General features: G+C 37.3%; 1 protein-coding gene across 1 annotated transcript in view; it reads left to right on the top strand.

Annotated features, from left to right (window-relative positions):
- The first annotated feature begins 136 nt into the window (after positions 1-136).
- Positions 137-22,542, top strand: part of VCPIP1 (valosin containing protein interacting protein 1) — a 28,593-nt gene continuing 6,187 nt past the window's right edge. The window contains exons 1-2 of the mRNA XM_046642196.1: positions 137-3,099; positions 13,433-13,519. Coding sequence (XP_046498152.1) covers positions 387-3,099; positions 13,433-13,519 — 2,800 coding nt within the window. The 5' untranslated portion in view covers positions 137-386. The remainder of the gene's footprint in view (positions 3,100-13,432; positions 13,520-22,542) is intronic.

Raw genomic sequence — 22,542 nt, 5'->3', positions numbered from 1 at the left:
GGACCCAAGATGTTAGCACTCGATGGCCAGGAGAGCGGCTAGAAGACTCTAATTCCCAGAGGGCAGAGCGGAAGCTGCGCCTGCGCAGTCTCAGTGAGGGCGTGTATGTCTGTGTGTCTGGGGGAGAGAGAGCGAGAGTGAGTGAGTGTGAGTGCGGGGTAGGGTGGTGGCCGTTACGTTCGGGGCAACGGCTACGGCAGTGGAGAAGTAAGAAGAGAAACAACGTCCGGCGCTTCCGGCTTCGCTTAGGAGGAGGAGGAGCTGGTAGGGAAAGGAAAGTGATTCGCCCTGGGCCTGGACTAGACCGAGTCGGCCGGTGGGGGGTCTGGGCTATGAGCCTTTGAGGTTCGCTTGGGACGCGGAGCGAGACACGAGAGCCGAGCGCTATGTCTCAGCCGCCGCCGCCGCCGCCGCTGCCGCCGCCACCTCCTCCCCCTGAGGCTCCGCAGACTCCGCCGTCCGTGGCAGCAGCGGCGGCGGCTGCTCCGGGGGGCCTGTCGAAGCGGAGAGATCGGAGGATCCTCTCCGGGAGCTGCCCAGATCCGAAGTGCCAGGCGCGTCTGTTCTTCCCGGCCTCCGGTTCTGTCAGCATCGAGTGTACCGAGTGCGGACAGCGGCACGAGCAGCAACAGCTGCTGGGGGTAGAGGAGGTGACCGACCCGGACGTAGTGCTACACAACCTGCTGCGGAACGCGCTGCTCGGGGTGACAGGGGCACCCAAGAAGAACACGGAACTGGTAAAGGTGATGGGCCTTTCCAACTACCACTGCAAATTGTTGTCGCCCATATTAGCTCGCTATGGAATGGACAAGCAGACAGGCCGGGCTAAGCTTCTCCGGGATATGAACCAGGGCGAACTGTTCGATTGCGCTTTGCTGGGTGACCGCGCCTTCCTCATAGAACCAGAACATGTTAACACGGTGGGCTACGGCAAGGACCGCTCCGGAAGTCTCCTATATTTGCATGACACTCTTGAGGATATCAAGCGGGCCAATAAAAGTCAGGAATGCCTCATTCCAGTGCATGTGGACGGGGATGGACACTGCCTGGTGCATGCTGTGTCCCGGGCTCTAGTAGGCCGGGAGCTCTTCTGGCATGCCTTGAGAGAGAATCTTAAACAGCACTTTCAGCAGCACCTGGCCCGATATCAAGCCCTGTTCCATGACTTCATTGATGCTGCTGAGTGGGAGGACATTATCAATGAGTGCGACCCTCTGTTTGTACCACCCGAGGGTGTTCCCTTGGGCCTGAGGAACATCCACATATTTGGCCTTGCCAATGTGTTGCATCGCCCTATTATTCTCTTAGATTCTCTCAGTGGCATGAGAAGCTCTGGTGATTATTCAGCCACCTTTCTGCCTGGGCTCATCCCTGCAGAGAAATGCACTGGGAGAGATGGTCATTTGAACAAACCAATCTGTATTGCATGGAGTAGCTCTGGTAGAAATCATTATATTCCCTTGGTAGGCATAAAAGGGGCTGCTTTGCCCAAACTCCCCATGAATTTGCTTCCTAAAGCTTGGGGTGTGCCTCAGGACCTTATTAAAAAGTACATCAAACTTGAGGAGGATGGTGGTTGTGTTATTGGAGGAGATAGAAGTTTGCAGGATAAATACCTACTTAGGCTTGTTGCTGCTATGGAAGAAGTCTTTATGGACAAACATGGTATCCATCCTAGTTTGGTTGCTGATGTCCATCAGTATTTCTACAGGAGGACTGGAGTGATAGGAGTTCAGCCTGAAGAAGTCACAGCAGCTGCTAAAAAAGCAGTAATGGATAATCGCCTCCACAAATGTTTGCTCTGTGGTGCCCTTTCTGAACTTCATGTTCCTCCAGAGTGGTTGGCTCCAGGAGGGAAACTGTATAACCTGGCAAAAAGTACTCATGGACAGCTGAGGCCTGACAAAAATTATAGCTTTCCCTTGAACAACTTGGTTTGCTCATATGATTCAGTCAAAGATGTTCTGGTACCAGACTATGGATTGAGTAACCTAACAGCTTGTAATTGGTGCCATGGCACATCTGTGCGAAGGGTCAGAGGAGATGGGTCTATTGTGTATTTGGATGGGGACAGAACTAATACTAGGTCCACTGGTGGCAAATGTGGTTGTGGATTCAAACATTTTTGGGATGGTAAAGAATATGACAATCTACCAGAAGCTTTTCCTATTACTTTGGAATGGGGTGGAAGAGTGGTCAGAGAAACAGTATATTGGTTCCAGTATGAAAGTGATTCATCTTTGAATAGTAATGTTTATGATGTTGCAATGAAACTTGTTACCAAGCACTTTCCAGGTGAATTTGGGAGTGAAATCCTAGTTCAGAAAGTTGTCCACACTATATTGCATCAGACTGCCAAAAAGAATCCTGACGATTATACTCCTGTAAATATAGATGGTGCTCATGCCCAAAGAGTTGGAGACGTACAGGGACAAGAGTCGGAGTCGCAGCTCCCAACTAAAATTATTCTTACTGGACAGAAAACAAAAACTTTGCACAAGGAGGAGTTAAACATGAGTAAAACTGAAAGAACTATTCAACAGAATATTATGGAACAGGCTTCTGTAATGCAGAAACGGAAAACAGAGAAGTTAAAACAAGAACAAAAAGGACAGCCCAGGACTGTTTCTCCCAGTACCATTCGTGATGGTCCGTCCTCTGCACCTGCTACCCCTACTAAGTCTCCTTATTCACCAACAGCTTCTAAGGAGAAGAAGATCCGAATAACAACGAATGATGGACGACAGTCCATGGTTACTCTTAAGTCTTCAACAACCTTTTTTGAACTTCAGGAAAGCATAGCCAGAGAGTTCAACATTCCTCCATATTTGCAGTGTATTCGATATGGCTTTCCTCCCAAAGAGTTAATGCCACCCCAGCCAGGAATGGAAAAGGAGCCAGTTCCTTTACAGCATGGTGACAGAATTACAATAGAGATTCTAAAAAGTAAAGCAGAAGGTGGTCCGTCTGCTGCAGCACACTCAGCCCACACTGTGAAGCAAGAAGAGATTGCTGTTACTGGGAAACTGTCTTCTAAGGAACTTCAGGAGCAAGCTGACAAAGAAATGTACTCCTTGTGTCTTTTAGCAACATTGATGGGTAAGATCAATTTAACTCAGCTGGTATTTTTTAACTTAATTGTGAATATGATAGTTTCTCTGTTATCCTTGTGAAAAAAACAAACAAACTGTGGTCTTCGTAAAAACTATTTGATTATATATTTTAGGAGAAAATTATTTTCTTTAGTTTTTGGACAGTTAATGGATAGACGTTGGTGTGATTCTCTATTGAGTAAATATTAGGGAAACATAAGTAAGAAAGTGAAAGTAATCCCTTAACTGTCACCAGGTTATTTAAATATAACTTATTCTTGTAATTGTTTTTTTAAAAAAGGCTTATAACGTATCCATTTAGAGTCTTTTTCATTTTTTTCCTCCATTTGGCTGTATTGAGCCTGCCCACTTTGCCCTTTTTCATTTATTTTTAAATTTTATTTTCCTGCATGTCATGTGATTTCAGGACTTCCTGTTTGATGAATTGCAGTTTCTGGTGCTTATATTCTCACTGCACTTCCACCTCAGTCTCTCTCCTCCATTTCCTGTTCTCCCTTTCCAAGTTCATCACATTTTTCTTATCTGTACATTAGAATTTGTGTTTAAGTAATTTCCTTGCTCACTGACTCTTTGCCATTGAATGTAATGAACTATTATAACTCATGAGAAATGTAAGAAACAGAGGTAGATGTTAATGGGATTGTTGAAGAAGCATTTCTTTTTAATAATTCAGCATAAATTAAAGGAAAATATATTATCAACCAAATATGTAATTTAAAACTTTAGATGATTTGGGATATGATTCAATGGTGCACTTTTTTTACATCATTTTTATTTGCTTAATCTTTGTTTCTAAATCACTGTTAATATGCTTTATTAAGGCTTAAAGTAGAAGTAAAATTTAGATATATTACATATTAGAAGGACCTTCTTTTTGCTGAGATTAGAATTTTCAACTAGAAAAGTGATCTGGCTTTTTATTTTGTTTTCTAAGGGTACTAAATATCAGTGAATTGGGCCTTGACCTACCAAAATGAAGATTATTTATTGCTGGCTTGTTAAGTTTGGGGGCCTAGTCATTAACACGAGGTCTAAAAGCCCTGTACAAATTTACAACTTGATATTGCTGATTTTATTTTGGCAGACATAGTCATTGAATTGGAGGATATATTCAGAAATGTACTAAGCACTTTACATATTTCTCTCTCTCAGAGTTTTTAGTTTCTTAGAGACTGCATTGAATAGAGGAAAGATTGTGTGATCTTTGGAGTCAGAAAGACCTAGAATTTGAATCTTGGCTCCACTACTCATTAACTTAGTGATTTCAGGCAAGCTGCTTAACTGCCTAGTATTTCAGTTGCCTCTTCTATCCAAAATTCCCCTTGTAGTAGATAACACAGGGCAACAGTAAAGTACTCACAGAACTCTGAAAATTAAATAACATCAGCACAGAATGAATAAAATTAGACATATGCAGAAGGCACTTTAAGAAACCAGCAATCTCCTAGGTCAAAAATAAGAAAGACAAAGTCTTCAATAGAAGATGAATTCTTGAGTATGTGGCTCCTATCATTTAACCTTGGTATATCTAGGTTAACCTAGTATAATGACCAGCAGGTAATAGCCACTTTGAAATGTTTTTGATTGAATTAAATAGGTGACTAACATATCTAAAGAAAGGCTGTGTCAGCAGAAATGGAATGGATGGTCAGCATTGAACATTGAAAAAGAGTTCAAAAGCAGAATTTGGCACTATTTATATACTGCTGTACAAAGGGAAAAGATGCATCATCTGGGGTTCATGAAAATTCTGGTAACTAGAAACGTAATTTCTGTTGAGGGGTAGGAATATTTGATCAGGCCTCGCCGTGGCCTGGCTGAAAGAGCTGTATCCCTTCACTGATTCTGTATCTATCAAGTATGTATTCTGATCACTCATTTAACTTCCTGATATAAGTATTGATGTACAAGTGAGAGTGCAGATGAGGATTATGTTGATTTGGAAGGCTGTGTTCTCCATTGTAGATTAATAAATTGGTGTGGGTAAGATTATGATCAGTAGTCTAAAAGTCTGGTCAGCATCATAATATATTTCCTAATGAAAATTAGTAAAGTATAATTCTGGTTTATAACTAGTCACTTTTTGAGTTTGGTTTGAGGTTTCTGGACCTGAATATCTGAGTACTTGACTGTGGACTGCAATGAGTTCACCAAGATAATGTCTTCCTTTAATGATCCCTTCCCTCTTCATCTCCAACATTTATATTGTTGCTGCTACAAACCCACACATTTCTTTAAATCTTCTACTCCCAACACAAACTTTGAACCTAAAGAGAGGGTTTTGCTAATTTTATAGTGGTAGCACTTGAGAGACTTTCTGTTTTAAAGTAGTAAGACAGTGCTTGGCCTGTACTTGTCCCTCTATAAATATTAGTATTCTGTCTCAAATTCTTTTATAACTGTGTCTGAATTATGTAGAAGATTTTCTTAATGAAAAGTGATGTATTTATAAAAATATCAATTTGGGGGTGGTTATATGCACACAACCTTATGTAAGAAGTGCTGGGGAACTACTGATGTTTAGACTGGGGAGGGCTGGAAAATGAAAAGTGACAGGATTTATTTAGAAAATTGCAAATTTTAAAGTGCAGAAATTACCTTGTGAATTACCAAATGTGAGCTAAGCTTCTGCTATGTTTGTTTAGAAAATAACTAATTAAACTTTATGTTGTTCGAGTAGCTGGCTCCTTCTCATTTAGGTTTAGGCTTAAATACCACCTTCTTACAGAGGCTTTCTTCTGATCACCTTATCTAAGCGTTTGAGAGACTTGTTAACCATTCTAAGTAGGTCCCCTCTATCCTTGTACCCTGTTCATTTCCCTCATATACCCATTACAAATTTTCATTATCTTATTTGTTGGTTTATTTATTCATTTGCCTCCCCCACTATATTATAAACTCCACAAAGGCAGAGATGGTAGCCTGTTTTATTCACCCATGCAATACCCTATCACCTAGTACAGGGCCTGACACTTACAAGGTGCCAAATAAATGCTTGTTGAATGAATGAATGCAAATTATTTTCGCAAAATGAATGTCTGCTATGAGTTAGAGACTGTGCTGGAGATACAAAGATGAATGAGACTCAGTCCTTGCCCTCCCTAAACTTACCTGCAGGATTTCAGGTGAAGGCATCCCCTACTTTTATAGCTTTCATCAACAGATCTCCAGCTTTCTTTTCTGTATACATAAAAATTGTAAAAGCCAGGACCGGCCTGTTGGCACAGCGGTTAACTGAGTACGTTCTGTTTCGGCGGCCCAGGGTTCGCCAGTTTGGATCCCAGGTACACAAAAAATTTTACAAAAAATTGTAAAAGCCATATATATGGAATTGTATATCTTCATTAAATAGGCTGACTACTTGATAGCCAGGGACATGTGTTTTTCTCTTCTTTTGTTTTTAAGTAGAGTATTTATTAAATAGAATTTATATCAACAAGACAGTAAGTTAGTGCATCAGTCTTTTGCTCATTATGAACCATTCATGGAACTAGTCACTTTCAATCTTATGACAGTAGTTTAAAATGAAATAACAATGTTCTACCTGTAGTAGTTCATAGGTTTTAATCCGCTTTATCCAAACCACTTGGAGGTTATGGAACAATTTTTGCAGACTGTAATTTTCATTATTTATGTACTATGTGAGTGACTAACTCTGGCATTGCAAAATATGTTACTAACTTTTCTGGTAGACCAGGTTTTTGTGGATTTTCTTTGTGGTAGATATCCACCATAAATACTAAGCTTATTTCTTTTTTCTTAGTGTTGTATTCCACTAAGTTTCGAGTTCATTTTTTTCAAGAGATAAAGATAGATTTGTGAAAAGTGAAATTTGACAGTTTGGAGTTGCTTTAATAGAATTAGGCTACTTGTTATATTTACTCCACTTCACTACAAAAGGTTAGCAGCCTTTCAGGAGTTGAGAAACTTGTTTGATTTTTATATAGTTTTTATCTTCCTGAAAGAACTGGATGAGTTTTTAATATACATTTTTAAAGTGCACACTATTTTGTAATTTTGTAGTACCTCTTGATGTTGTAACTGCCTTAGAATTTTCCAGAATCGCACTTGAGATTCAAACACTTATTTTTTAGATGACCTTGAGTCTGAATATCATTATCGCATCTTGATTTTTTTCTTCAAATGTTGAGTTAGGGGCTGGCCCAGTGGCATAGCAGTTAAGTTCGCATGTTCCACTTCAGGAGCCTGGAGTTTGCTGGTTCAGATCCCGGGTGTGGACATGGCACTGCGTGTGAAGCCATGCTGAGGCAGCATCCCACATATAAAGAAGTAGAGGGAGGCCGGCCCGGTGGTGCAGTGGTTAAGTGTGCACGTTCCACTTCTCAGCAGCCCAGGGTTTGCCGGTTTGGATCCTGGGTGTGGATATGGCACCACTTGGCAAAAAGCCATGCTGTGGTAGGTGTCCCACATATAAAATAGAGGAAGATGGGCATGGATGTTAGCTCAGGGCCAGTCTTCCTCAGCAAAAAGAGGAAGATTGGCAGTAGTTAGCTCAGGGCTAATCTTCCTCCAAAAAAAAAAAAGAAATGGAGGAAGATGAGCACAGATGTTAGCTCAGGACCAGTCTTCCTCAGCAAAAAGAGGAGGATTGGCGGCAGATGTTAGCTCAGGGCTACTCTTCCTCAAAAAAAAAAAAAGGTGTGAAAGACAGTCTCAAATCTAGATAATACTTAATGTATATGGTTATTCTTTAATGCCATCTGATAGGCCTTCTAATTGATTTGTATACAGCATACTGCTAATGGGGAGCAGTCATAAAGTTGAATAAAAAACAATACATATAGATATGTCTTAAGATTAATGTGTATGTTGTAAATGGTGATTTTATACTATCATACTTTGAAGGTTAAGTTAAATATTGATTCTATTCCTCTCTGCACTCAGCTACTTTGATACCTTTTATTTTCCTTCATGTTTTTCCAATTACAAGATAATATTTTTAAAAATTCAAAGAATTCCAGTATAAAGTAAAATGTGATAGTTCTCTTTGACATTTGCACTCCCTGAGAGAATCAGGCTCTGTGTGTGCATTTGTGTACACATTTGCACACAGTTAGGTTTGTGTGGGTGTATGATAAATGTATCTTTTAATGCTGATGACACTAAAAGCTGTATGGGGTGGATACACTTAAGGGACTGATTATAAGGAGAGAAACAGGCATGCCTTTCTTAGAAATGGGTTTGACTATTGATAAGGTAGATACATTTTTAGATGGGAGGATCTGCAGGAAGGGTGGAGAGATGGCAACAATTCTTTCAGCTAATGAATACCTTTAGGATTCTTTCTAGTAGAAACAGTCCATGTTCCTATTTAAATTTATATTTTGGTCAGTTTCTTTTATGGTCATAGATACTTGAGTTCTGAGTTAATTTTAGATATTTTTTGAGGGGGGTCTTTAAAAATATATTTCATACAGATCTTAGATTTTTAAATTTACTCTCTTGTTTCATAAATTGCAAGGAGAAACTTGAAATTGTCTTTTTAAATATCTAAAGTCTGAGAGTTGGAATGATGAGCTTTTACACTCACTTTTAACCCTATGATTTTATTAGTAGTAGAGAAAGTTAGAAAAATATAATGTTTTAAAAAATGTTTCATTTTAACGTACTTTTAAAAAATTACTTCTTATTAAAAAGGAAAAAAAATCAGATAAACCAAAAGAAGAACCATCCATAATACCACTGCCATATATAGCTACTGTTTGGGTAGGAGAATTGAAGACTGTTAGGAGGAAGGATTTGAGGAAGACAAGGTGTGAATAGAGGTTATCTATGATGGTGGTGCAGACTTTCTTCTACATTTACACACACACACAATATATTGAATGTAAGTGTTTTACTGTTGTAGTATAAAGAAACAGTTGAATTATATAGTAAAATTAATTGATGACTAACAGGAAAATGTGAATTAATATACTATTTGCCAAGTGTTTTATCAAACTGTTCCTATTTTCTAGAAGTTTGTTTTCTAATGAAATGGTAGAAAAATAATTCTCCCCCCCACTTCTTTCCTCCTGAGGAAGATTGACCCTGAGCTAACATCTGTGCCCATCTTCATCTATTTTGTATGTGGGACGCTGCCACAGCATGGCTTGAAGAATGGTGCGTAGGTCCGCACCCGAGATCTGAACTTGCTAACCCTGGGCCACCAAAGCAGAGCACATGAACTAAACCACTATGCCACCAGCCCATCCCCCCCCCCCCACCCTTTTAAGATCTACTCTCTTAGCAACTTTCAAATATGCAATACAGTATTATTAACTCTAGTCACCATGCTGTACATTACATCCCCATGACTTACTTTTTTTTTTTTTTTAAGTTTGGCACCTGAGCTAACAACTGTTGCCAATCTTTCTTTTTTTTCCCTGCTTTTTCTCTCCTAATCCCCCCAATGCATAGTTGTATATCTTAGTTGTGGGTCCCTCCAGTTGGAGCATCTGGGACGCCGCCTCAAGGTGGCCTGACGAGCAATGCCATGTCTGCGCCCAGGATCTGAACCAGCGAAACCCTGGGCCGACAAAGCAGAGCACATGAACTTAGCCACTTGGCCACGGGGTGGCCCCCAACTTACTTATTTTATAACTAGAAGTTTGTACCTAAATGTCGTTCCCATTATTTTTTCTATGACTTTCTTTTATTAGAATAATGAAGAGGTACAGATGGTACCATTAGTTGTATTTTATCCATATAACATTGAAGAACAGTTATCACTGTGCTGCTTCAATTAAGTTTTTCTGGGCTTCTTTCAGGTGTTGTTAAAAGGAAAAACCTCATTTATACTATTCATTCATATAAATTCATTCAGTGAATGCTAAGAGTGCTACTGTCTTTTCAGCACTGTGTCAGGCCCTGGGAATAGAAAGTCAGATAGGCCACTGACCTTTTCCTGAATCTGAAAAGCTTCTAGTCTAGAAGGGAAAACAGAAAAGTAAGCTAAATTAACCTGCAGTGTGATAAGGGCTGTGGTATTCATTTGCGTAGAAGGTACCTACTTAACAACCACTGTGAAGAATCCTAGAGGAAGTGACACCTAAGTTGAGTTTTAAAGAATAGACAGCAGTTACTGGCCTTTGGGGAACTGGAGCAGTTTCGTGGTGCTACTTTGTAAAAATCAAGTTAGGGTATGATGAGAAATGTGAGATAGGAGAGAGGGCGAGAGTTCTTAAAATGCCTTGTATGCTGTAAAAACGGAGCTTGGATTTTACCATATGGTTTTGGGGAACCATTAAAGGTTTAACTCTGAGGGCTGTATGGCGAAGGGAGTTGGGGAAAATAAGATCAGAAGGAAAACTAGTTATGAGGCAGCAGCAGTAATTCTATTCTCAAAACTAGTTATGAGGCAGAGGCAGGAGATGGACCTGAACCAGGGCAGTTGTAGAAGGGATGGAGAAAAATGTGGTGGAGAGCCATATGAGACTGACAGGGGCCTTGTGCAAAGTGTCACAATCCCAGCTTCCTAATCTCTAATCCTTCCTTGGTTCTATTACCAACAAACATGACTTCAGTGGAATTATTTGTATACCAAAGGAAATAATTTGCCTTTTTTTGCTCCCAACCAGCTATTGATGCCATGGAAAAGACTATGGATAGTTTTGTCAAGTTTGTTGTAACCCAGTTTGGTCTCTCGTAGAGGTTTAATATCAGTGGAAAGGTTATAAGCTATACACAGGATTCAAATCCTGGCTCTGCTCCTTACTGTCTGTTTGCTCTTAGAAGAATTATTTAAGCTCCTTGAGCTTGTTTCCTTGTCTGTAAAAGAGGGCTTAGTTGTGATGAGAACTATGAAAATGAAACTGTGTGAAGTGCCTGCTCAGAGCTGGGTAGATAATAGAGGTTTAGATGATAGTTATCCTTCCCTTAAAGCATGTATAGAGCATGCATACTCATTGGGGCCATATCCTCTCTAGGGGATGAAAATTGGTTCTTGGGAAGAGGGAGAAGATGAAAAAAATCTTGCTCTATTTAATGAATAAAGCTCAGATATACGTGTAGTACCTGTACAGATAGTGTATCTGTAGTATTCAAACATCATGGTGGAGGCGGATTAGGAAAATGTCTGAAAAGGATCCTTGGGGGAAGGTAATGAAAACAAGGTTGATAAACACTCCAATAGGGTTCTTACTTGGATTTCTGCGTGCTTAAATAAGGAATAGTTAGGTATGTAAAGTACTAAGGAATGCCATTTTTGCTACTAGTATTTAGGTGGTCAGTTGTGAGGAGTTCACTATTTTGGCACCTGTTCAGATTTTTACCAAAAAAATTGTGCTACCATATAATTTTTTGATATCCTTTCCAAATAAATGATATCCTAGAGTATTTTATAAAATACTAAGTACATTTAAGATAACATTGATAGAGGGGCTGGCCCCGTGGCCGAGTGGTTAAGTTCGCGCGCTCCGCTGCAAGCGTCCCAAGTGTTTCGTTGTTCGAATCCTGGGCGCGGACATGGCACTGCTCGTCGGACCACGCTGAGGCAGCGTCCCACATACCACAACTAGAAGAACCCACAACCAGAAATATACAACTATGTACTGGGGGGCTTTGGGGAGAAAAAGGAAAAAATAAAATCTTAAAAAAAAAAAAAAAGATAACATTGATAGGGGCCGGCCCCGTGGCCAGTAGTTAAGTTCACGCGCTCCGCTTCGCATCCCGGGGTTTCGCTGGTTGGGATTCTGGACGCGGACATGGCACCGCTCATCAGGCCATGCTGAGGCGGTGTCCCACATAGCACAACCAGTGGCACTCACAACTAGAATCTACAGCTGTGTACTGGGGCGCTTTGGGGAGAGAAAAAAAGAAGAAGATTGGCAACAGTTGTTAGCTCAGGTGCCGATCTTTAAAAATAAGAAAATCAGTATATTGGGGGGGAAAAGATAACATTGATAATAACTAAATGAAAGGTTATCACCAAAGAAATAATTTATCCAAATGAAGGTTAATAGGTTCAGCAATCAGAACTTCTACCAGAAGTTATTAGCATTATGTATTTGGGGGCTCTTATTTGTATTGAAAATTTAAAATTAAACTTCTGTGAGCCTACCCTTAAATATAGCCATATTTTAGTTGTACTGTATCATTAGTGAATGAAGTGTTTTGTGTAAGTAATTGTTCCAGTTAACTGAAACTTCAAGCGCCAAAGCTTTTACAACTTGTAAACTTTAAACTGATATGCTGAGTGACTTTAGCCAATGCCATGCAAATTCATATTCCTGTTGATGGATGTAGGAAGAGGTTAGAGCTCTGAGAGATTGTAGGGACATTGTGATTAATTCACATCATCAGTAACCTCCATTCAAAGCTCAGATCCAACAATGTAAACTTCTAGTAGGAAAGATGAAAGTTAACCTTTCTTTGTTAAAATTGACTAAAAAAAGTCTTGATTATAGAAGTAGTACATATACATTATCAGATTGGAAAATAATAAAAATGTAAAGAAACAAAAACAACCATATTTGACAAACCAAAAGTAACTTTAATGTTTCTTTCATTCTTTGTCAACTTCTTGGACAGTGGTTATCACCCTTATCTTTTTCTTTGAAACTTCTTATTGAAATAGGCACTGTCAGAGGCTGCTTTTGAAAAAATATTTTTGTGAAATGGTGGTTTGCTTCTGGATATTTTGTGGACTGCTAAAGGTTATTATAAATCTCTTCAACAAGTCATTTCCCCCCTAAATTTCTACTTAAAAAAGTCAACTTTTAAGAACAAAATACAACACTAATTACTTATCTTCAGTCTACCTATTTACTTTTCTCCCTAGCCCCTTCCATCTATTTTTGTTTGGTTTTAACATAAATATAGAATATACAATTTTATATTCTACTTTTTAAAAATATCTTTCTGTAACCCTTTCTGTTGTTCTAGTCCAAGGCTGCAAACTACTTTCCTTTGAACTGGATTGAGTCTTCAGATATGTTTTGTTTAATATGCCCAGTATTGACGCATGCAGTTTTTAAAAGACATTTTTAAGTTAGTTCTTACATTTAAAAATTGAGAGAACTCACATTAAAAACCCAGATTTCTAGCTTCTCTTGAAAAGCCATATGGTCTTGAAACATCAGGCCAACACTCTTCCATCAGAGCACTTGGCAGTGGCTGCCATCTTTGATGGGCTGTGCATTTTCTAGTGTGAAATAGTCCCATCACTCCATGTCATCTCCCTATATGTTATACCAAACTGCATCACTCATTTAGGAGGTCTGCCTTGCAGTTTCTGTTCGAGGCCAATCCATATTAAAGCAACCCTGGGTTGAACTCATTTGTTTGTTGCTAACACTGTATCTGTTTTTCTCTTACAGGAGAAGATGTATGGTCTTATGCAAAGGGGCTTCCTCACATGTTCCAGCAGGGTGGCGTATTCTACAATATTATGAAGAAAACCATGGGTATAGTTAATTTCTGATTTTATTCTTAGATAAAATATCTCCACTCAAGCTATTAGATAACGTATCTCAGTTCAATTATAAGATTAAGAAAGTTCAGATAGTATTCTTCTGAAACTGTTTCCAATGTTAATGTTAGGTATATGGTCTTCTTTGGCAGTTGGCCTAGTTAAAATGGATGATTATCCTGATATGGTCAGCTATGTTTTCTGCTATAATATTAATAAAAATCTCCTATCACTTTCTTGCTCCTGTTTTCTCACTTAAATTATGTATATGATTTTTAACAACTACAGACAAATTGTGAAGTTAGAAGCACTTTGTTATAATGCTAGTGACTGTCCCAGAACCAGAAGAGATGGTATTTTTGTTGTTGTTGTTGTTGTGTTTTGGCTATGATTATTGTATACCTCAGTGCTTTCTGGGTTTTAGGAAACAGCTCTTTTACATTTATTGTCTTTTCACATTGTATGTTCATTGTTTGTAAAGATATGTGGAAGTATATAACTGTATCTTCAGAGTTTTAAGATCTTAAGAGAGAGGTTGCTGGAGTGTGTGTTTGGAGTTTTTTCAAAGACTTGATGTGAATGCTTTTAGCCCCAGACTTTATCAGTCTGGCTTATTTTACTTCTTCATCTACCTCTTTAGACATTAAGTACATAATCTCTATTTTATGATTTTTATCACTTCCTCACATACTTTTTTTTCCTTCTTAAAAAAGAAAAATCCCAACTTGGCTGTTGTAGAAATATTCAAACATATGTAAAAGTAGCAAGAATAATATAATGAACCCCTTTTACCCACCACCCACTTCAACAATTATCAGTATGTTTCTACCTCACTTCTCAACTGGACTATTTTAAAACAAATTGCACACATAATATAATTTCATCTCTAAGAACTTCAGTATGTATCTCTAAAAGTGAGAATTCTTTTTTTTCTTTTTAAAAAATAACCACAGGGGCTGGCCCCGTGGCAGAGTGGTTAGGTTCGCGCGCTCCGCTGCAGGCGGCCCAGTGTTTTGTTGGTTCGAATCCTGGGCGCGGACATGGCACTGCTCATCAAACCACGCTGAGGCAGCGTCCCACATGCCACAACTAGAAGGACCCACAACGAAAAATATACAACTATGTACTGGGGGGCTCTGGGGAGAAAAAGGAAAAAAAAATAAAATCTAAAAAATAACCACAATACCATTATCACATCTAAAAAATATGAGCAGTAATTTTTAAAATATCACCAAATATCCAGTCAGTGTTTAAATTTCCTTGATTTTTGATTGTCTTAAGAAACGTTTTTTTCTCTTGGTTCATTTGAATTGGGGACCAAAGGATGGCTGACTGGCTGGCTTCCTTCCATACAGTAAAATTAATCCTTTTTAGGTATACAGGTAGGTGAATTTTGACAAGCATATAAAGTCATGTAACAATCACCACAATCAAGATATAAGATATTTCCATCATTCCAAAAAGTTGCCTTGTGCAGCTTTCTAATTAATCCCTTACCCCTACCCCCAGGCCCTGGCAACCTTTTCCATATCACCATATAAATGGAATCATATAGTGTAACCTTTTGTATCTGGCTTCTTTGGTTTAGCACAGGAGTTGGCAAACTACTGCCTGTGGACCATATCAGGCCTGCTGCCTGTTACATATAAAGTTTTATCGAATACAGCCACACTCATGTTTACGTATTGTATGTGGCTGCTTTGGCACTACCATGGCAGAGTTGATTAGTTGTGACAGAGACTATGTGGTCTGCAAAACCTAAAATATTTACCATGTTTCCCCTTTACAGAAAAAATTTGGCAATTTCTGTTTTAGCCTAGTACTTTTGAGATTCATCTGTCTGGTTGCATGTATTAGTAGTTCATTCCTTTTTATTTCTGAGTAGTATTCCATTGTATGGATGTATCACATTTTTAAAAATCCGTAACCAGTTGAAGGACATTTGAGTTGTTTTCAGTTTTCAGCTGCTATGAATAAAGCCACTGTAAACATTTGTGTACAGGTCTTTGTGTGGATGTATGTTTTCAGTTCTCTTTGGTAAGCAGCTAGGAGTGGGATTACTGAGTCATATGGTAAGTATATGCATATCTTTATAACAAACTTCCAAACCATTTTCCAAAGTGGCTGGACCATTTTATATTCCTGTTAGCACTGTTTTAGAGTTCCTATTGCTCTGTATCCTTGTCAGCACGTGGTAGTAGCAGTTTTTGTTTTTAAAACCATTCTAATAGGTTTACAGTACTATCTTGTAGTGATTTTAATTTGCATTTCCCTGATAACTAATGATGTTGAGCATTTTCATGTGCTTGTTTGCTATTTCTCTATTTGCCCATTTTTAAATTGGTTTGAATTTTTTTATAATTGAGTTTTTAGAGTTCTTTATATGTTCTGGCACACGTCATTTATCAAATGTGTTTTGCAAATATTTTCTCCCAGTCTGTAACTTGTCTTTTCATTCTGTTAACAGTATCTTTTGAAGAGCAGAGATTTGTAATTTTGATAACCAATTTAACAATTTTTTCTTCTATGATTCATACTTTTTGTGTCCTATCCAAGAAATCTTTGCCTAATCCAAGGTCACAGAAATTTTCTTTTATATTTTCTTCTAGGAGTTTTATAGTGTTATGTTTTGTATTTAAGTTTATGACCCATTTTGATTTGATTTTTTAATATGTTGCAAGGTATGAGTTGAGGTTCAGTTTTTTAATGTATGGATGTCCAATTATTCCAGCACCATTTGTTGAAAAAGCTATACTTTACCCATTGAATTACTTTGGTACCTTTATAAAAATCAATTGACCATGAATTATACACTTGAAAAGGGTGAATTATATATAAAATATACATCCATAAAGTTGTTTTTTAGAAATCAGTTGACCATAAATGTATCAGTCTAGTTCTAGAATTTCTTTTCTGTTTTGTTGATCTATATGTCTCTTACCAGTACTACAGTCCTGATTACTGTATCTTCATAGTAATTCTTGAAATTGGTTAGAATAAGTCCTCCATCTTTATTCTTTTTCAAAATTGTTTTGGGTATTCTAAGTGCTTTGTTTATCCATATAAATTTTAGAACCAACTTGTCAATTTCTACAAAAATGTCTGCTAGGATTTTTATTATTATTGCGTTGAATGTATAGATCAAATTGAAGACACTTGATATTTTGACAACGTCAAATCTTCTGATTCATGAAAATGTTTCTCTGTTTGTCTTCTTTAATTTCTCTCATCGAAACTCTATAATTTTCAGCAGACAATTTTTGCACCTTTTGTTAGATTTGTACCTAAAGATTTCATGTGTTTGGCATATTATTGTAAAAGATGCTTTTTAAAAATTAGAATTTCCTATTGTTCAATGCTAATGCATAGAAATAAGACTGGTTTTTCTGTATTGACCTTATATCCTGTGACCTTGCTAAACTCAATATTAATTCTAGTAGTTCTTTAGCAGATTCTTTGGGGTTGTCTATGTAGGTCATCATGTCTTTTGCAAATAAAAGACAGTTTTATTTCTTCTTTTTCAATCCGGATGCCTTTTCTTTCTTTTGCTTTATTGCACTGGCTATAAGTTCGGTGTTGAATAGGACTGGTGAGTGACGGTAGACATCCTTGCCTTGTTCCCGATCTAGGGAGAAGCCTTCAGCCCGTAGATTTTTCAGAAATGCCCTTTATCAGGTTGAGGACATTCCCTTCTATTCTTAGTTTACTGAGAGTTTCTACTGTAAGTGGATGTTAAATTTTATCAGGTGCTTTTTTTCTGCATCTACTGAAATGATCTTACGGTTTTTCTCTTCAGTTTGTTGATAGAGTGAATTACATTGATTTTTTTCATGTTGAACCAACTTTGCATGCTGGATTTAAATTGCTAATATTTTGTTGAGTGTCTTTGTGACTGTTAATGAGGGATAATGGTACGTGTAATGACTGTTTAATCAGGGTAACGTTGGCTTCATGAAATAGAGTTGGGAAGTATTCATTCCTCTTTTGTTTTCTGGTAGGTTTTTTAATAGCGTTGATATTATTTCTTTGTTAAATGTTTGGTAGAATTCACCAGTGAAGTCATCTCTGCTTGGAGTTTTCTTCGTTGGACAGTTTTTAACTACAAATTTAATTGCTTTAATAGAGTGCTCTTGAGGTTATCCCTTTCTTCTTGAGTAAGCTTTGTTAGCTTTGTCTTTCAAGAAATCTGTGCATTGCATTTAAGTTATCAATTTTATTGGTATAGAGTTGTTTATAATATTCCTTTACTGTCTATTTAATGTCTGTGAAGTCTATAGCTATTTCATTTCTGATATTGGCAATTTGTGCCTCTCTTGTTTTGCTGACCAGTCCAGCTAATGGTTTATCAGTTTTATTGATGTTTTCAAAGAAACAGCTTTTGGTTTTATAGGTTCTCTCTACTGTTTTTCTCATTTCAGTTTCATTGATTTGTGCTCTTTATTTTTTCCTTCTTTATGTTTGCTTTGAGTTTAATTTGTACTTTTCTTTCTAGTCTCTTTAAGTAGAAGTTTAGATTATTGATTATAGATTTTTGTTTTCTAACATTAGCATTTGAAGCTATAAATTTCTCTCTGAGCATCCTCCCCCCCTTTTTTTTGCATCCCTTTCTTTTTAATTTTCCATCTTTCACTTCATTCTAGCTCCTGAAATATATTGATACCAGTTAATGTTTTTTTAAAAAGTTAGTATTTAGTTAGGATTGATTATGGGGGGTCCCAGTAATTTGGATAATTATGCACTGTCTTTCATGCAATTGAAAATAACTTCTCTCACTTCTTTTTTGTGTGTGGGAGGGTGGTGTGGGTGGTGTGGGGATGACTCTGTTGATTATTTTCTAAATAGTTTTATGTTTCTGGTTTGAAATTATTTTAAAAATGTTGGTTGTGATGCTAAGACAATTTAACGGGGGAAAGAATAGTTTTTTCAACAAATGGTGCTGGGGCAACTGGATATCCACATGCAAAAGAATGAAGTTTGATCAAATACAAAATTAACTCAAAATATATAAAAAACCTGAGTATAAGAGCTAAAACTAGAAAACTCATAGAAGAAAACATAGGCATGAAGCTTCTTGACTTTGGATTTAGGCAAAATCCTCTTAGATATGACAGAAAAAGTACAAGCAACAAAAGGAAAAAGCAGATAGATAAAAAGCAAACTTTCCTGCTGCAAAGGACACCATCAAGAAAGTGAAAAGACAATCTACAGAATGGGAGAAAGCTTTTTGCAAGTTATATATGTTAATAGATTTGTATCTGGACTATAAAGAATTCAGCAATAAAAAGGCAAATAACCCAATTAAAAAATGGGCAAAGGATCTGAATAGACATTTCTCCAAAGAAAATATATAAATAGCCAATAAGCACATGAACTGATACTCAACATCATTAACCATCAGGGAAACGCAAATCAAAACCACAATAAAATAGTACTTCACACACTAGGATGGCTGTAATCCGAAAGATAGATAATAAGAACTGTTGGCAAGGATGCAGAGAAATTGGAACCCTCATACACTGCTGGTGGGAATGTAAAATGGTACCCCGCTTGGGAAAACAGTCTGGCAGTTCCTCAAAAGATTTAACATAGAGTTACTATACAATACAGCAGTTCCACTTTTAGGTATATACCCAAGAGAAATGAAAATATGCTCACACAAAGCTTGAATACAATGTTCATAATAGCATTATTCATGATAGTCAAAAGTGGAAACAACCCAAAGGTCTATCAACTGATGATTGGATAAACAAGATGTGGTATAGCCATACAATAGAATACTATTTGGCAATAAAAAGGAATGAAGTACTGGTAAATGCTACATCATAGATGAACCTTGAAAATATTATGCTACATGAAACAAGCTAGTCACAAAAGACCATATATTGTATTATTCCATTTATTTGAAATGTCACAGAATGTGCACACTTAGAGAGTAAATCAGTGGTTGTCTAGAACTGGGAGTAGGGTCAGGGGAGGAAATGGGGGTGACTGCTAATGGGTTTGGGGTTTCTTTTTGGGGTAATGAAAATGTTCTAAAAATGATTGTGGTCATGGTTGCCAACTCTGTGAATATACTAAAAACCATTCAGTTGTACACTTAAAATGGGTGAATTGTATGTGAATTATATCTCAATAGAACCCTTATGTTTTTTAAAATGTTGCCTGTGGTATTTATCCTTATTAGGATTTGGAGCTCTGGAGTAAGAACATCTGAGATCAAATTTTGGTTCTACCACTTACTAACTGAGTGACCTCTAAGTCTCAGTTTCTTTATTTGTAAAATGGGTATGATAATCTCAGGGTTGTTGTTAGGATCAAATGAGATCATGCACATGAAATAGTTAGCAAAAGGCCTGGTGCCTAATAAATACTTAGCTAATGTTTGTTATTGTTATTAGGATTCCAGCTGTTATTTGCAGAATTATTTAAAATTCTTTTGACTATAACACAGCCATTTGAAATGAGTCATCGTCAGGAAATTATCCTACCTTTCAATATACAGTTTCTTCTGTTATTTACAGTAAAATTTTATCTATTTTTAGGATGATTCATGTGACAGATCATTGTTATTATCCTGTGGTGAAGGAATCAAAGCATGTCAAGCCCTCATCACCCCCAGACATACACCCCTACCCTCCAAAACTTGAGAAAGAATATACTTCTCTTACTTTCTTCAAATCTACCTGAACAGATAGATGGTTACATCTACCTTTGAACAGAAATATTGCCCAATATAACCAAACTAAACAGTTAGTACTCTTATTCTTTATATTTGGAAAAGTATTTTAAAAGTAATTTGCTTAAAATATAGTAAGTTTCCTTGCAGGTCTTTATGCAGAGATGAAGGGCAAATTTAGTTTTAACACTTATATAGATATCTTTAACTTTATCATGTTCAGTTTTGCTTGTGTTTGAACTTTATAAAAATGGAATTATGCTGTATACATTCTCTGTCTTGCTGCTTTTATGAAACACTTTTTCGGATTAATTTGTGTTGATGGGTTCAAGTGTAGTTTGTTGATTTTCACTCCTGCGTAGTATTCTATCATATCATTTTAATATAATTCACCCATTGTTGAATTGTTGATATGTAATATAGAATTTTTAATACACTTTGATTCTTAAAATTCAAAGGACTATATAAATTATATAGAACAAATTATGCTTAAAGGGATCACAACAAAGTATTTGCATTGATTTTTTTAATATATATTTTTAAATTTTTTAATAATGTAAAAAGTCTAGAAACTATAGAAATGGAAACATCACCTATAATTTCTATATATTTATCTTATGCTTACATACTTTTGGCATGATTGTAGTTATGGTACTTAGATTTGTTTCTTGCTATTTTACCATCATGCACATTTTACTGTATATATGAGGCATCATAGATTTCTCCTTTATATCAATATTAATAGCTGCAAATTACTTCTGTCAGGTAGATAGACCATAATTTTATTAACCATTCTCTTCTTGTTGAAAGCTTCAGTTGTTTCCAGTGTGTCGTTGTAAACAATACTGAGATGAACATGTGTGAGACTATGGTTCTTTCCAGGGATAGCCAAGGGAAAGCACCACAGAAGCAGCCTGGAAACAATTACAAAACCTTTTTGATCTAATAGAGGAGTTAATTATTGACTGCCTGGGGCCAGCCCTGTGGCATAGTGGTTAAGTACAGTGCATTCCACTTTGGTGGGCCATGTTCACAGGTTCAGATCCCTGGCACGGACCTACACCACTCGTCAAGCCATGCTGGGGCGGCACCCCACATACAAAATAGAGGAAGTTTGGCACAGATGTTAGCTCAGGGCTAATCTTCTTCAAGCAAAAAAGAAAAAAAAGAGGAAGATTGGCAATGGATGTTAACTCAGAGCCAATGTTCCTTACCAAAAAAAAAAAAAAAAAATTTGTTGACTGCCTGATTTACATTAGGCACTGTCATATGTGCTTTTGCATGTTTTTTTCATTTAATTCTCAAATAATCAGTGAAATGAGTAGTATACTCATTATTATACTTACCTGATTGTATTATAATGATCTGTTTGCATCTGTCTCCTAAGAATTACATTTTATTTTTGAATCTTCAGGGTCTGTTTCAGGTCCTGGCACAGTGTGAGGCTCAATAGATACTGTCTATTGAAATGAATATTTAAAAGCTTTGCCTAGAGCCATCCCTGGCCTTACCATTCAAAATTCTCTTCTTTGCCACCTTTGTCTCCTGAGCCATGGTTTACAGTCTCTGAGGTAGGGGATTGGTAGACAGTAAACTGATTCCAGGGTTGTACCATGAAAGGTACTATTTAGACCACATCTCTGATTTTAATTTTGTATGTCTGTTTTTTTTTTTTTTTTTTTAAGATTTTATTTTTTCCTTTTTCTCCCCAAAGCCCCCCGGTACATAGTTGTGTATTGTTCGTTGTGGGTTCCTCTAGTTGTGGCATGTGGGACGCTGCCTCAGCGTGGTCTGACGAGCAGTGCCATGTCCGCGCCCAGGATTCGAACCGACGAAACACTGGGCCGCCTGCAGCGGAGCGCGCGAACTTAACCACTCGGCCACGGGGCCAGCCCCCTGTATGTCTGTTTTTTTCAGTTCTCTCTGCCAAAAATGTGGTGCCAAGAGGAAATTCTAGTTGGATTTTTATTAACTGATACTTTACTTACCATTGAAGTGAATGTTTATTTGAAATTCCTGTATGTTATTTATTCACTTGCAGTTTAGTTCTTTTCTCTGGTTATTTGGAATATTCACAATGAGATACATTAGAAGCATTCTATATCTTTTTTCAGTGGAGGAAGGAACTGTTCTTAATAACCTAAAAAACTGGAGACTACTTAAATGCCCACAAAGCATTCCAGAGTTCACGCGTTTTCCCCCTCTCTGAATTTCTATCGCACTTACTAACAATTTCATTCATTTTTAACTAGTTTGCTTTTGCCTTTATATTTTACCATAAACATACCCATATGTACCATGTATTATTAAAAGTTCTACTTCAACTTTTTTTTTTTTTTTTT

Source organism: Equus quagga, chromosome 16, assembly GCF_021613505.1.
Source record: "Equus quagga isolate Etosha38 chromosome 16, UCLA_HA_Equagga_1.0, whole genome shotgun sequence".
NCBI classification, from domain to species: domain Eukaryota; kingdom Metazoa; phylum Chordata; class Mammalia; order Perissodactyla; family Equidae; genus Equus; species Equus quagga.
Note: the sequence above shows the minus strand (reverse complement) of the source record. Positions and strands in the feature narration are given on the sequence as shown.